Source organism: Nelumbo lutea, chromosome 4 (genome assembly GCF_056320005.1).
Source record: "Nelumbo lutea isolate HS-2025 chromosome 4, American lotus-T2T, whole genome shotgun sequence".
Taxonomy (NCBI): Eukaryota; Viridiplantae; Streptophyta; class Magnoliopsida; order Proteales; family Nelumbonaceae; genus Nelumbo; species Nelumbo lutea.
In genome coordinates, this window is record NC_142687.1 from 31,208,629 (window position 1) to 31,225,173 (window position 16,545).

Sequence of the window (16,545 nt, forward strand, 5' to 3'; positions counted from 1 at the left end):
AGGAACCCGTCATGGCTCCGGGTCCAGTTTTGGACTCCAAAACCATCTGGGTGGGGTTTGGACTGGATTATCGGATCATTTGACCCAGGAACTGGTGGTCAAAGCGATTTCATTTCCGGGCCAGTTTAAACCATGATTGCTAACTCTACTAATCCACTGCACCATCCGGAATTCGGTAATGATCAGAGCAGTTCTGGTGGCTCTTCTATAGTATGCCAAGTTGCACCTCCGAAATTTGGTAACAGAATCAGAGCACCAGAATATCCTCTAGGGCCAATCTGGATCCAAAGCCTAAAGTGGGTCCAGTTCTTTTCTCCACAGTCCTCTCTATTTTGCAAATCTCTATCCAATAAACTAATCCATGCCAATGACAATCCACCTTCGATTCATAATTTCTTATTTATGAAGTCCAGTTCTTTAAGGGGTTCGCATGTTGATGTGGCATGGGTGTAAGTTTAGAATATCTATGCAAATCCACTTTGATTCATATTAAGTCGATCTGTAATCTAGCACTAGCTTTAGTTTCTATTTGTCGTGACACAAGTCCCTTTCTCATGAATTATGAATTCTCACGTCTATTCGACATGGATTAGGTGTTAATGAAACATTTTGCAGTAATCTTTCATAGTAAAAAATTCAACTTTTGACAAATCCAATAACTATTTGGCACGTGGCATTTCAAACATTGGTAATCAGCTGTTGGTCGTCCAGTATGCATTATTGCATTTATCATTTGTTTTTGTTATTTGTATTGCAACATTTAAATCCGCACCACCACGGTTAAGCGAATATTTTTCCAAACTAATCTGTTTCAGAACTCAATTTCAACATTTCTCTTTGAATAATATAAAACCTACATTCCAGACCTCCAGTCGAGGCATCACCAAGGTTTTTAAAACTGAATCGGACAACTAACCGGTCAGAGGTCCAGTTCCCATATTGAACGGTCATATCATATAAATATGCATATAATTATGTATATTATATATTATATTTTTTATATATTATTAATTAATAAATATACATTATATATAAATATATATTTATAATTTTATTATATATTTATTTACATTATTTAAAATTTATTATAAAAATAAAAAAAAACCAAAAAATGACAAACTGAACCAACAATTAACCAAACCAATCAACCGGTTAACTAATTGGCTTTAATTTGATTTCAATTACCAGTTTTCCAAAAACTGATAGTACCAATTCAGTTCCAAAAAAATGCCCCACGGTTCGATTAACCAAACCATGAGCACCCCTAATATAAATGAAGGCAAGAGTGCAAGACCTTCATTCTCATTGCCTAACCAATGTGAAGACTTAGAAAACACTCAATAGTACTATAGGGCCAGGCTGGGCTCGGGTGGGTCCAGGTTAAATCACTTATCATTAGTGCTAAGCCCAGCCCATGATCACCCCTAGTTGGCATTCAATACTCCAAATCTCAAGCTTTCTTTATTTAAACTTAGAAAAATATTACATCAATAAATCTAGTAGCAAACTGAGATTCGGTTTTCAAAGAAACTATATGATTGTATGAAATTAGAAATTTAGAATTTAGGAAATCAAGAGATGGAAATAAAAAAAAAGGCATGTTAAAATAGCACACTTTCATAAACTAATCACAGCTTATCATTTGGAAATACTATTGTTGGTAACACTCCTCAGTCTCCTCTTTTGGAAAATGTCAAGACAACATATATGAACATGCGTAAGGGGGGGACAAGGGATCCATGTTGGTAAATTTCTACCAGGAGAATAAATAGTAAACTGTTTTATCAATGAATTACATTCAAAGAGAACCCATCGAAACACAAAAGTTTCACAAGATTGTCATCTGCATGAACAGTCGTAGCTAAATAAGGATTACCAGAAATAGCTTGAATCCAGTGAACCAAAATTCTGGGTAATTAACATGGTTGCCTTCTGAATATGATTCAGAATTCCAGCAAGCTGATTTTCACCTGCAATGATCATCACAATTGCCACCTTCCAAGAAAAAATTGAAGGCCTGAGATTGGCAAATGGCAAATTTGATTGGAAAACTAAGATTCTCACTTGTCAGATGAATGTTCTGGTGAAGGTGGTGGTTGTTCTCCATTCACATTTGTTTCAGAAGGATGATCAGGTGAAGGAGCTGCCTGTCCTCCATTTTCATTAGTCTCTGGATGGAAATTGATGGGGAATTTTGTCACTCTGGGCTTGTCAGCCAAAATATTTCTCTGCACCCTATCTATCAGAACCTTCGGTGGAGGTTCCTCTCTTAGCTGCTCATCATCATAATCATTGTTAACATAGTAGCCCACTCTGACAAACTCTTGTCCTAGATAAGAGCATGTCAACAGTAGCACTGTTACTCCAATAATATCTTCCTCACGGATCTTCGATGGATCTGGAGGGTCCGCCTGGAAAAGAACCCATATTTGTTTCAATACATATGCAAAAGAAAAATATAAACTCAAATTTACGAATTTCTTTCAAGGAGTTATTGGAGATTGCCTGGAAAACAAAACGGTAGTTGCCAACATTGACAGGTCCAACAAGAACACTCTCTAAAAGTTGGTCATAAGTCTCATCCTCAGCAGATCCTACGTAAACAAGTTTCCATTCCAAGTCTGCACACAGATAAAACAGACAATAAATTGTTATATATAGCCGTGATATCAACACAACATAATGCTAATAAGACCAACCAGAAAGCTGACTTAGAATTGGGCAATTATTATAGAGCAAACAGAACGCAATACAGACAAATTTCCCAGAACATACAATTTTATTACAATTTAAAACTAAGTCATTAGCAAAAGAACAATTCATTAAAATTTATAAACCATATGCTCCATAAAGAGTTTTCCCCAATGTTTGATTATGTACACTTTAAGATTAAATATATTTCAAAATTGTGGTCCTTAATAAAGTGGTAAACCCCATCTCTTAGGTTGCTGGCTTTGTGGTATCAAATTGCACATGGCATTAGAGGATTTCTAAAATACAAACTAAAATTGCATACCAAAGCAAGTTCTTGGCCAATTAAAATTACACTAGAAAACTCAATTACCAGCCATAAGTGTGACAGGTAATGGATCAGAACATCAACCAAATGATGGCCCTATCACTTGAATTTGGACCCCTTTTGCAGGTAATGACTTTTTATGACCAAATTTAGTCATAAAAAGCCATTAATCTCCCTGGTTTGATAAGGACAGCACAGTGCACAAGGCTCCTGCCAATGCAGGGTCTGGAGAGGAACAGATCTCCCTGATTTGATCAAACAATATAATAAATCCAGTCTCCAACTTTAAGTTGCAACATTTTTCAAAATCAATAAAATCCCAAATAATATTGCAATTTTGCAACATAACATCCCTGTTATAAAATTGAGAAAGCAGAAGGGATTATGGTTTATACTAACTATACGACTCAATCTTATCCAGTTAATGGTCCTTGGTGCCCATAAGTTCCCTTCTAGTTTCTACCAAAATCAAACAGAATTGCCTTGTATTAAATTATTTCCAATTATCACAAGGGCAGAAAACCCTAAAGCATATAAATACATATCCAACTCTTAATCCTTGAGCAGTGACTTAATTCTACAAATTCATACAAGATATTGCATAGAGTACCTATAACATAATATATTATGAGCATAGTTTTCAAGGTGCCAAGGTGAAGCTAGGCAATAGGGGGCACCTTGTCACCCAGTCACCTTGGAAATTATATTTTTTTACATGAACCCTAGGTAATACCCTAGGTTTCATGGCAACCAGCAACCAGCAACCATCTTCCATTGCAAATTATCTATAAACTTCATAAAATAGTATTGCACCTCTAAAAGTTAAATTCTTTTCTTGGGTGGCCACAAGGGAGAAGTGCCTTACAAAAGAAAGTGCTGCTAAGGGCTTTACTGTACCAGACTTGCTGTACCCGCTATGTGGCTTTGACACCAAATCCTCATACCACCTTTTCATTCACTGCAGGTTTTCAGCAATAGTATGGAATCACTTTATAAACTCAGTCCAATTAAACTGGTGCTTCACTTCCAAGGGCAGTGAAAGAACTCTTACAAGGAAGCAGGTTTCTCAGGCATATCCAGAAAATGGAAGATTTTTAGGCAGTTATGCAATATGGCTATTTGGATTCAAAGAAGTAGCAGGGTTTTAGAGCAGAAAGAAAAATCAGAGACAGGGGTAATTAATTTTGAAGCAAAAGGAACTAAAGGGCTGGATGACTATATCCGATGTATTTTAAAATGATTTTTTTCTGCTACTATTTTGAGAATGATATTTTGGGGGCTCTTAAATGTAATTATATCTGCACAGCATCTCATTGTACAGGATCATTGACCTTTTGATTTGATGCTAATACAATATACTTAACCTTTTCTCACGAAAAAAAAACATAAAAAGTATAAGATTCATATTAAAACATAGAAAAGCAACATATCTATGAGAAGAAAAAGAACTAAGCAGTTTGACTATTTCAACTCATATCCTTTTTAGGAAAAAAAAGTTCCTGATACCAAGGGCAAGAACTAAGCAGGACATCTTATGCCTCATGATCTTACCAGCATATCTAAATACCTTAGACAAAAAATAGCATCAGGCTATTAGTTATGTCATGATCGTTCAATGAAAGCTTTGCCCATAAATTTACTAGTTTTAATGTAAATTGTATTAATATCAAAAGATGTGTACAGCTACCATTGTTGCTTTGTTTCAACATTTTTGCCCTTCAAGTAACTATTACATTAAATATCATTTTTTTATAATACATTAAATATCATTTTATTAATCATTTCTTCTCCTTAAAAATTGGTTTTGTAATTTTGTCTTCAAAGTGAGATATTAGATGCTATTATCTATATGCATTCGCAATTTATCAGCTTTTCAAATGCGGGAAACTCCACCCTTTTTTTTTTTTTGATAAGTTGGGAAACTCCATCCTTTGCTTCATCTTTTATGGCAGATAACTATGACTCGGTGTAGAAATATTTTTTAATCTATAACTACAATCAAGGAAGATCTTATTAATGCTTTAGATGGGAGGAAATAAAAACTTCTGCTAAACATTAATAACAGGAATAGAATGAGATACAACCAGAATTTAACTGACAAAATGTAAAACCAAATGAGTTTTGTTGCAAAGAGCATTTATACAAATAGTCATTTGTAAAATGGCTCCATATGGTGGATTATGGGTGCAAATGGAAGATCTTAGAGACAATGAGACAGTGAATGAGATAATGAAACTGATTACCAAAGCCTTAACCTCTCTAACAAGAAATTTAGTGCACCATTTAAAGAATGAGATCGAAAGTAATAATCAAATTACATTTTATGCCATCACAGTCAGAGAGGGATCAAATCCAAAAACAAGAGTATTTTAGTCAAGAAAAATGTTTTTCATGGTTGTATATTTCAAAGGAAAATACCAAATTAGTGCTTGTCCCCTAACTGGTGTGTCCTGTGTAAATTGAATGGTGAGACTGTTTTCAACCTTCTTATATCTTGCCCTTTTGTCAGTTTTATTTGGAATTGGTTTACTTCCCTTTTTGGGTGCAGGTGGTCCTCTCCTGACAGGGTGGAAGGCCTATTGAATCCTAATGGTATCAGTGGTAAGACAAGGAGGGGAAGGATTCTTTGGAGGTGTACTAGAGCAGCAATACTTTGGACCATCTAGGAGGAAAGAAATGATAGGATATTTGAAAGTAAAGAAAAATGCAAGGAAGCTTTAGTTGAAACGATAACATTGAGGGTGGCTCATTGGGTAAAAAGTTTGAAGCTGTTTTCAGCCTTCAAGGTCAAAGATTTCTTCAGGGTTTGGGGACTTATTGCTGCTTCATCATCTATGAGACGACAGTTTGTTGAGACTTGGTCCCCTCCAACAAACGGTTGGAAGAAGCTAAACTTTGATGGGAGTTGTGTGGGTAACCCAGGCCCTTCAGTATTGGGGGGCCATTAGAAACGAAAATGGTTCCATCATTGCCCTGTACTCCAGCCCTGTGGAGGTAGGTGATGTGACAAGGGCAGAGTTTCTAGCTGCAGTATATGGGGTTGAAAGGGCTAAAGAGTTGGGGATCAATAGATTGATCACCGAGGGAGATTCAAAAACTATAATAAAATGGTTGCAGAAAGGGGAATGGGTGACATGGCAGTTGAAGAATGATTTCAGAATATTTAAACGGATGTAGGAACATGTCAATTCAGGTGGGATGGGTAAGGAAATCTGCCAACAGTTTGGCAGATAGCTTAGCAAAGCAAGGGGTTCAAAGAACATATATGTTTTGGGCACATTTGTAATTCTGTACTGGATCATGTAACTTATTGTTGTACCTTAAAGTATTTTAATCAATAAAAGTTTCAAAGTTATTGATCAAAAAAATAATGTATATACAAATAAAAATGAAACTATATTACTAACCATTGCTTCTAAACACTTCCAATAAACTTATGACATTTTAGAAGTAGAGATAAGTGCTTTGATATATTATGCATCCATTTGAATGAGTTACAAAACCCTAAGGAAGACCTTGCTATGTTTGGTCATTACCATCTTCATGTTAGATTGAATAATCAGAGAAAGCTACATTCTGATCCTCATCAAAATAATAATGTATCATTTATAGTAAATGGGGTAAAAAAGTATAGCGAGCACTGTGTATGATACTGAAAGTTATTCTCAAATGATCTCTTTGATAGGGAAAAGGGTAAAATATATATTAACTACGATGTATGCATGGCATAGATGTTGTTCGAAAATGATTGTTATATATCAAATTTTACATTTTCACTCCCAGCACAAGATATTAGTTTACATTTTCCTCGCAGTCTCATGCCAAGCCCTTCATTCATGGCATGAAGGCAGTTCCATTGCCTATCCAAATAAAACAAAACATGGATGAGGGATATTGAGACTTCTCATTGATTCAACTAGAACAACTTACTATTTTTGAACGGTTTTCTTCTATTAATCAACACCTTACATCTATACAACTACCTGAAATATGAAGGAGCTTGTGGAAATTTTTTGACTAAAATACCCCTATTTTTTAATTTAATCCCTTTCTAATTATAAGGGCAAAAAATGCATTTCGAGCTACTACTTGTCACTTCATTCAATTCCTTCTTATTAAGTCTTATACTTAACTATTCTCTCACATTAAATTCTAAATTTAAGGTTTTTACATCATCAAAAAATTCTATTAATCAGATCTATATCCAATACTTATAACAATATAAGACCTTTTTTAAACTGACTTAAAAATGAAACTGTTCTTATGTCCAAGTGGCTGGTAAGCAATTCATCCAAGATGATCAAATGAGCAAAACTATGATATCATAATTAGATAATAAAAATTAAAAAAGGATGATAAAAACACAAAAAAAAATTATGAAAAATACCTAAATTTTGTAGAACATTCGGGTACATTTAATATTTCATACACATCTAAATATAAACAATAATCATTTTTAATACATGTAAACGTAAAAAAAAATGCTGCAGAAAAATTTGACAATTATTATTAATATTATGATCATCTAAAATTGCCTAGCATAAAGCATTTGCACATCACTAATGCTTAAAATGGAAATATGCCCCTGATATATGCCGGGTATTCCATTTTCACTTCGTTTCTGTTAGCTATGTGACTTGTGAATACTAATATTACATCAAAAGAAAAATAAATTCAAATGAAAATGTGAGGTGAAGCATAATCTTCATAGTTTATCGATGCAACGGACTTGTTTCGAACAGAATCCACTGAAATTAAATTAAACCCTCGATGACAATATTATATCCCCCATCTGGATGGGCATTTCCATCATTTCCCTGAGCACCCTTTCCGGTTCAACACGATAGACCTATGTCAGTTGACCCTAACAATCAGAATATGACCGTCTTAAGAACCCTAGATTACCCTCCACGAACCCAGAAACAATATGCTTATATACCACATCAAAAAGCCGAGCGGTCGAGACAAGCTCAAATTAACAATAAATGAATAACAAATATATAAAACTCTACCATCTTTGAGAGGGATCAAGCACTCGTAAGTGATCTCGAACTGAAAAGGGTTGAGAAACGGCGCCGGATTGTCCAAGACCGTAACGTTTGTGATGTTCACAGCACTCATTGTCTTGAATTGGAAGTAAACTCAGGAACTGATTCCGTCGATAGATTAATCAAAACCCTAGATTCTAGAACATTCATTTAACCCAGGAGCCCTACCCAATTTATTTTAGGAAAAAAAAAACGAAGAATGAGAAAATAAACAATAAAAAAAAAAAAAAAAGGCAAGAACCGAGGGGAAGAAGATGAAGTAGAAATACGAGATGCAACCGGAGAAATGTAGATTTGCAGCCTCGTTAAAATTTCCAAAGAATGCTTTGCTTTATATATACATGAGCTGGGGTTCACCGGCAGTAGACGGTTGACGAAGGAGTGAATGGTCGCCCTCACTCCAATTTGGCGGGAGATTTTAAACATTTGTTACAAGGAGGCGGGGATTGCAAATATAAGCGCAGCGATGAACTCTAGCGATTGAGATGGGAAGTAAAATTGAATAAATGAAGCTGTGCAGACGGAAAAAATAGCACATGAACACGGATTCCAATCCAATGGTATATTGAATCGTTGCACATAGATATTTCATGCGACCAGATCCATAAGATATCTTTTAAAAATAGGGTTACTATGATACGGGAAAAACTTGGAGGAGAAATCAGTCTGTGCCAAAAACGTAAAATCACAGCCTTTGATGCATTGTTGTGGTTATATTATACAGCTTCTTATCCAATTCAGGGTTGGGGTGCAACTTAGTGGGGCTGGGTTGACATTTTTGTAAAGTTTTAATGGGCTTAGCCACAAATTTCGGGAACCAATGCACTGTAAAATCTTCAAATCAGATTATCCAAATTGCATCCAGAGCCACTTAAGGCTGCAATAGAATGTGATGTAAATCAAAAACCGATGTAACGGGAGCCTGATGGAGCGCAATCCAGCCGGTCTTAGCTGTCAACGAACTTGCCTCTGAGCTGGAGCGTCGGGGAGCCTGAAACGGGAAAGAAGAGAGCTCCGGGGGGAACCCAGTGTGATAACTCCGAAACTCAAGTCAGTAATCTCTCAAAGGCAGAGTGTAGACCAGATAGCGCAAAGTTCACATACCTTGTTTGTTGGGGGCAGGGGTTTCTTATAATCACTTCACGCACTCGCTCTGAGGCCCTTGTCAGGTCGGGTATGATTACTCTTGCATCCGTCAATTCGGCCGTCGTCCTTTCGGCTGGGACAGAACCGCCACTGCCTAACCGTCTCTCTAACTAGAGATGGCGGTGTCAGGTGGCGGTGGCAGGTGGCCGTTTTAGAGTGCGGCCGTCAAGCGTCAGATCCCAAGTCAGTTGGGTGCGGCGCCCTCGGGTACGGACTTCCTCAGTGTCAGGCACGGTACGACTTGTTTGGTTTTGGTGCCCAGAAGGTGATGCAGAATGGTGAACGAGGCGAAGTCTTGAGTTCGGAGGTATGTATAGGGCGGGCTAGTTCGGCGAGGTGTATCCCGAACTGCTACAAGATCGGCCAGTTCGGAGAGGTATGTCCCGAACTGATAAGGTAGGCCATTTCGGCGTGTATCCCGAACTGTTTACAAGGCTGGCCAGTTCGGCGAGGTGTATCCTGAACTGTTACAAGGTTGGCCAGTTCGGCGAGGTGTATCCCGAACTATTACAAGGTTGGCTAGTTCGGTGAGGTGTATTCCAAACTGTTACAAGATCAGCCAGTTTGGCGAGGTGTATCCCAAATTGTTACAAGGTAGGCAGCTCGGATTACTTTCTGGTTTGGGGCCAAGGGTGAGTTCGGGCCCCCAGTAGGGAGTTCGGTCCGTTGGTGTCCCCTTGGTGTTCGCGCTTTAGGCTTGCTTTTGTGCCGAGCTGTTGTCCTTGCCACGTGTCGCATAACTGTGAGGTCGGGTCAAATCTTCCTTCATCAATTACCCCCCACTCCTCGTGCCAAGGGTCGTGCCCTGGTGCGGGGAGTTTTGCGAGGTGGTAGGTGGATTTGTCCCATCCCTTGAATCTTGACTGCGTGAGTTGCTTTTGCGAGGGTTCTTCGGTTTCCGAGAAGGCGGGAAACTGACGGCGCGTTTTGAATTTCAAAATTTTGTGCCGCTGGGACATGACAGCGGGTCAGAAAAAGGCGCCACCGCTGGACGTGCGTTAGCATTTGTCAAGGGAACGTGCGGCGCGGTCAGTTTCAGAAAGGCGTGCGCCAATCACGTCTCGACCACAGGGGACGTGCGGTCAGCGCGGTATCGGTTTCAAAATGACGTGCGCTGACGTTTCGCTTTTTTCAGAAAGACATGCGCCAATCACGTCTCGACCTCAGGGGACGTGCGGTCAGCGCAAATGTGGGCCGACGGATCGCCTTTGATCTGCACGATCGGTTCTTGGTTACTGTAGCTATAAATAGTGGGAGACCCCAGTCGATTTGTCACTTCTACGGTTTGCCTATTGAGCTCGCGTCCAAGTTTTATCAGCTCGCGTCTAGGGTGGTTACATAGCCTCCAAGGTTTTTTGGCTTGTTCCCGTCTCCGGAGCCTTCAAAACTTTCTTCCGGTGAGTACTTTCCTGAATTCACCTCCTTTCCTCAATGTCTAGCTTTGATAGCCCAGACGACTCTTCAAGTAGGACTGACATAGGTTCTACAAACCGAGCCGTATCCCCCGACTGCCTCAGTGATCCTGAGGTGGAACCCGAGGACTATGAACTAGTAAGCCGAGCCGCTTCGAGCAGTTTGGCGTCTACCTCTCGCCGAGGTCGGATGCTAGACAGGTTTGGTCCCTCGACCATGACGCCTGAGGGGCTTCAATCTATAATTGTGTCTTACAATCTGCCTGGGGGGTATACATATTTTATTCCTTCGGGTAGCTTTCCTTGGGAACACGGTCCTGATGAGATCGTGATTTTCGAGAGCAGCTCGCTGCGGGGTTGCGACTTCCTTTCCACCCTCTTCTCGTCGAAGTCATAAGCCACTTCAGTGTCACCATTGGCCGACTTCATTCGAACTCTATTCGAAACCTGCTGGGGACAGTCTCCCTTTTTTGCGAGCAGAATTTCCCTTTAGGTTAGAGATATTCTCCTCCATCTTAATGCTCAAGAGACAGGCGGGTTCTCTTCCTAGGGGAAGACGGGCGTATTACCTTTCTCCTCGCGCGGGGTTTAAACTTCTACACGATCTTCCTAATAAAGTCCCGGCGTGGAAGCGGGACTACTTCGGTGTGCGAAGTGCACAAGGATGGCCCTTTCAAACCGGGTGGGGTGAGGCTGCTCCTGATTCAGGTGTTACTCTCGACAAAGAGACGGTGAAGGGCCTCCGGCAATGGGCATGGCTAGGTTTGAAGTGCCATTACTACTTAATAGAGGCCAAGCTTATTGCGGCCGGCCTGAGTTCGGGTAGGTTTCTAGTTCTGCGGTTTCTTGTTGCTCTGTTCCTTTATTTTTTTTTATGTCGAACTCGTTTCTGTAGGTGTGATGGACGCGGAGAGAACTCGTGGGGGGCGTTTGTTCCAAGGTATGAAGAGGAGGAAGCGGGTCGCCAAGTGAACTCGTACCGAGCTGCCCTCGGAAGAGGAGCCTCAAGTTCCAGACAACACGCCGGAGGATCTGCCCAGGGAGCCCGAGGTGACTCCACCGATGCATGAAGCTATCAGGGCGCCTTACGCTGAGACCACTTATACGGGCGCTCTTGCATACTCAAGTGCTCCTGCTCACTCTGGGTCCGCTCATACGCGGGCTGCGCCCTCGGGTTTGGGAGCTCAATGGGAGTTCAAGAGCGTGTTGACGCCGAACTACGCTCTTTAGAAGAGTAGGGAGGCTACTTTCCCTGAGGAGATCATGGCGTGGACCGATCTTCCTTTGAACCAGGTCGCCTGCCGCGCCGTAACTCATGCTATGGTGGTAAGTCAGATTTCGTCTGCCTTTTTCATTATCTATCGCTTTTGCGGTCATTGCTCACTTGTTTCTTTTGGTAGGTGAATTCTTCAATTCATGCCTTAGCATCCCAAGTGGAGAGAAGCTCGCGACAGGCGCGAGCTGCTGAGTTTGCCGCTCATGCTGCTGGAGGCTTTCCGTGCTGCAGAGGCGAATACCCGAACTGCTGAGGGGCCGCTTATGCTGCCGAGGAGGCTACTCACGTCGCAATGGCCAGGCAGGCGAGGTCTCAGCATGATGCCGAGGCCATGGGGGTCATTGTCAAGCACATGGCAGACTTGAAGTTGGATTTGCAGCATCAAGTCGAATATTTTCAGGAGGACATCAGGGAGAAAACGTAGATTTTTTCCCAAGGCATTGAAGACGCCAAGAAGAAGGCCGTTGAAGACTACATTGCCTCTCCATGTTTTGACGATCTGATGGTGGATTCTTACAGGAGGGGGTTCAAACTGAGTCGGTGGATGATCTGGAACACGTACCCCGACCTTGATGTTAGTGCCATATCCACTTCGCGTATAATTCAGGAGATGGCCAATGCTGCCGATGGCGAGCCAGACTCTGAAGGAGAGGCAGGGGCTTGGGTGTTGTTGAAGTGCCTTCTGATGGCGAAGAAGTAGCTCCGGGCATGTAACAATTTTTTTTTGTAAGTGCCTTCTGATGGCCAATGTACTGTTTCTTGCAATGGGATAGATAATCTTTTTGCCCACGTGTTCCTTTTTCCTGAACTGTTTCTTTGTCAAGCTGATAATATGCCATTTTCTTTGCTTGTTTACGCCGATGTTCCTCTTGGCTCTGCATCGTGGCCCATGGGACCTGATTTCGTCCACTTCGTTTGGCGGTTTATAGGTAGTATCGTCTTAAGTTCACGATGTTCCACGCTCGAGGTACTTGTTTGCCTTCTAAGGTTTCGAGCTCGTATGCACCCCCGAGCGCTCTCTTTACTTTATAGGGCCCTTCCCAGTTTGGTCCAAGTTTGCCCACGCCTGGTTCGGGCACCATAATCTTACGAAGGACCAGGTCGCCGACCCGGAAGCTTCGTTGCTTTACTCTGGCATTGTAGTAGCGAGCTAGCTGCTGCTGGTAGGCCGCTGTCCGGATATGCGCGAGGTCCCTTACCTCGTCTAGTAGGTCAAGGTTGGTACGTAACTCATCTCCGTCTGTCCGATCGTCGTACGTTTCTAGTCGCAATGTTGGTACTTCGATTTCTGCCGAGATCACTGCTTTAGTGCTGTAGGTGAGGTTGAAGGGGGTTTCTCCCGTGGCGGTTTTTTCTGTAGTTCGGTGAGCCCACAAGACACTTGGTAGCTCTTCGGCCCACAGTCCCTTGGCTCGATCCAGACGTGCTTTCAGTCTGCGCAGGATGACTCTGTTCATTACTTCCGTCTGACCATTTGCCTGCGGGTGCACGACTTATGTGAAGTTTTGCCGAATCCCCATGTTCTGGCACCACTCTTGGAACTTGATATCCTCGAACTGTTTGTCGTTGTCGGAAATTAGTGCCCGAGGTAAACCGGAATGACATACTATGTTCTTCCAAAAGAAGTTCTGTATGTTCCGGCCGTAACAGTTGCCAGAGGTTCGGCTTCTATCCACTTCGTGAAGTAATCTACTGCAACAACTAAGAATTTTCTTCCGTCTATTGCTGGTGGGAATGGTCCCAGGAGGTCGATGCCCCATTGTGTGAAGGGCCACGGGCTGGCGATGTATTTTAGGTCGGAAACAGGCTGATGGTGGATATTGGCGTGTTTCTGACACTTGTCGCATTTTCTGACGAGCTCGACAACTTTTGCCTTCATCATTGGCTAGTAGTATCCTTGTCGAAGTGCTTTTTGGGCGAGTGCTCTGCCCCCCAAGTGTCCGCCGCACAGGCCTTCGTGAGTGTTGCGGAGTACGAACTTGGCTTCGACAGGTCGCAGGCAACACAAGTAGGGGAGCGTGTAGGACCGTCGGTATAACCGTTCGTCTATTATGACGTATTTGGCTGCCTGGCGCTGCACCCTCTTGGCCGCATTGCGTTGTGTAGGGAGGGTTCCGTCTATCAGGAAGCTCGCGAGTGGGTCGATCCAGCTCGGCTCTGCTTCGATGACGGGAATGACCTCCTCTGCCCCCCCGAGAATACTAGGCCGAGGTAAATCATCTATGTACACAGTTCTCACATTGTTGTGACTTGTGCTGGCTAACTGGGACAGAGCGTCGACCTCAGTGTTCTCTGACCTCGGGATTTGCCTGATGAAGTGTGACTGGAACTTGAGCAAGGCCTCTTTTACTTTCACCAAATATGTGATCATGGAGAGCTCGCGTGCTTCATACTCGCCCGTAACTTGGTTGACTACGAGCTGGGAATCGCTGCAGATGACCAAGTGCTTTGCCTTTACCTTTCGCGCTAAATTCAGCCCGGCTATCAGTGCTTCGTACTCTGCCTCATTGTTGGATGCCGCAAACTCAAAGCGTAGTGCGTATTCTAATTTCATGCCGTATAAGACTATTCCAGCCCCGCTGCCTTGCTGGTTCGAGGAACCATCCACGTGAGGGATCTAGGGCTCCTCATCCCAGTTCGTGTTTCGCCTGACTAGGAGAGATGCCACACTGGCTGCTACTTCACGGGGTTTAGACTCTATTGGCTCGGGAGCTATGGGTTCACCCGAACTGGGGACCTCAGGCTCGACTTGTAGGGCTTCGTTGCTGAAAGTGCACTCGACGATAAAATCTGCCAGAGCTTGGGCCTTAATTGCGGTCCGGGGTTTGTACTGGAGATCGTACTCGCTGAGTTCGATGACCCATTTCGTCAGCCTACCGGAGACCTCGGGCTTCAGCAAAACTTGTCTTAGGGGTTTGTCGGTTAAGACAACGACGGTGTGAGCTTGGAAGTACAGGTGGAGCTTCCGAGCTGACATCACCAGTGCGTAGGCAATTTTTTCTATCTGCGGGTACCTTGTTTCTGCTCCCTGCAGAATTTTACTAACATAATAGACTGACCGCTGGACCCGATCTACTTGCTTTACTAATACCAAACTGATCACTTCGTCGCTCGCCGAGAGGTACAGTTCTAGGACTTCGCCCTCCTCGGGTCTGGCAAAGGTTGGTACGGTGGTGAGGTAAGTCTTTAGCTCGTCGAACGCGAGGTGGCAATCTCGGGTCCATTCGAACCCTTTGCCTTTGATTGCCTTGAAGAAAGGCAGGCAGCGGTCTGCTGACTTGGACATGAAGCGGCTCAGAGACGGCTATGCAGCCGTTTAGCCTTTGAACTTCTTTTACTTTCCGATGTGGTCTCATATCAAGGATGGCCTTTGTTTTGTCCGGGTTGGCCTCAATGCCGCGCCGGTTGACAATGTACCCTATGAACTTACCCGAGGTGACACCGAATACACACTTGTTTGGGTTTAGTCTCATGTTATACTGACGCAGAATTTGGAAGACAGAATCCAAGTCTCTTATTAATTCTCGCGAAAACTGTGTTTTGACGACCATGTCGTCTACATAAGATTTTCGTGCCAATTAAAGGCCGAAAAAGTTTATTTACAAGTCTTTGAAAGGTCGCGCCAACATTCTTTAGTCCGAAGGGCATGACCTTGTAACAGTACAGGCCAAACTCGGTAATGAAGCTGGTTTTTTCTTGGTCGGACTGGTCCATCTTAATCTGGTTGTAGCCTAAGTAGGCATCCAGGAAGCTTAGCAGCTCGTGTCCCGAGGTCGGTCAATTTGGGGTAGGGGAAGCAGTCTTTTTGGCAAGCTCGGTTCAGATCGGTGTAGTTGACGCACATGCGCCACTTGCCGTTGACTTTTTTCAACAGCACTGGGTTGGCTACCTAGCTCGGGTAATGAACTTCCCTTATGAAGTCCGCTGTGAGGAGCTTTTCGACTTCGTCGTTGACCGCCCTCCAGCGCTCCAGGGCTAAGTTGCATTTCTTCTGTCTAATGGGTCTGACTACAGGGTCAGTATTAAGCTTGTGAGTTATGAGGCCAGGGTCAATAGCGGGCATATCTGTCGTGGACCATGCAAAAATATCTAAATTTTGGAGTACGAAACTCACCAGTTCAGTTTGCAAAGGCTCCTTGACGGAGGCGCCGATCTGTAGAGTTCGCGTCGAATTTGTAGCCGAGGTCGGGACTGCGACTGTTTCCTCAGTGGGCGAAGCTCGTTCCTCGCCCTGCTCCGCGGGTCACTCTAGTTCGAGGTCGTCGACTGCCTTGTTTTTTCCCTTTAGGGCGGCAACATAGCATTTGCGGAACTCGAGTTGGTCGCCCCGCGCTACCCGCACACCGAAGTCCGTGGGGAACTTCATTGCCAGATAATAGGTGGAGACCACTGCACACAGAATATGCGTAATTGGTCGCCCTATTATGGCGTTGTATGGGGAGGGGGTTGCGACCACCAGGAAATCGTGGTTGAGTCTTACTGCGCACGGCCATGTGCCGACTTCCACAGGTACTGTTATTTTTCCTAAGGGCCTGACTTCCTCTCCGCTGAAGCCTACAAGAGGAGTGTGAGCGGGTTTCAAATCGCTTTTCTGCAACTGCAATTGGTCGAACGCCGACTTGAATAGTATGTCCGCCGAACTGC

The 16,545-nt window shown here is 42.9% G+C and overlaps 1 protein-coding gene across 1 annotated transcript; it reads right to left on the reverse strand.

Annotated features, from left to right (window-relative positions):
- Positions 1-1,615: 1,615 nt before the first annotated feature.
- On the reverse strand, positions 1,616-8,597 carry LOC148854981 (histone chaperone ASF1B-like). Its single transcript, XM_088982104.1, has 4 exons — positions 8,032-8,597; positions 2,506-2,621; positions 2,065-2,411; positions 1,616-1,970 (listed from the first exon to the last, which is right to left on the reverse strand). The coding sequence occupies exons 1-4, from the start codon at positions 8,138-8,140 to the stop codon at positions 1,967-1,969; spliced, it is 576 nt and encodes a 191-aa protein (XP_088838230.1). The 5' UTR covers positions 8,141-8,597; the 3' UTR covers positions 1,616-1,966.
- Between the last annotated feature and the right edge of the window lie 7,948 nt (positions 8,598-16,545).

Coding starts and splice junctions, on each gene's coding strand:
- LOC148854981 (XM_088982104.1), bottom strand. CDS start 8,140: ATGAGTGCTGTGAACATCACAAACGTTACGGTCTTGGACAATCCGGCG. Junction 2,622..8,031: donor CTTGATCCCTCTCAAAGATG/GTAGAGTTTTAT, acceptor ATCTGTGTGCAG/ACTTGGAATGGAAACTTGTT. Junction 2,412..2,505: donor ACTACCGTTTTGTTTTCCAG/GCAATCTCCAAT, acceptor GTTCTTTTCCAG/GCGGACCCTCCAGATCCATC.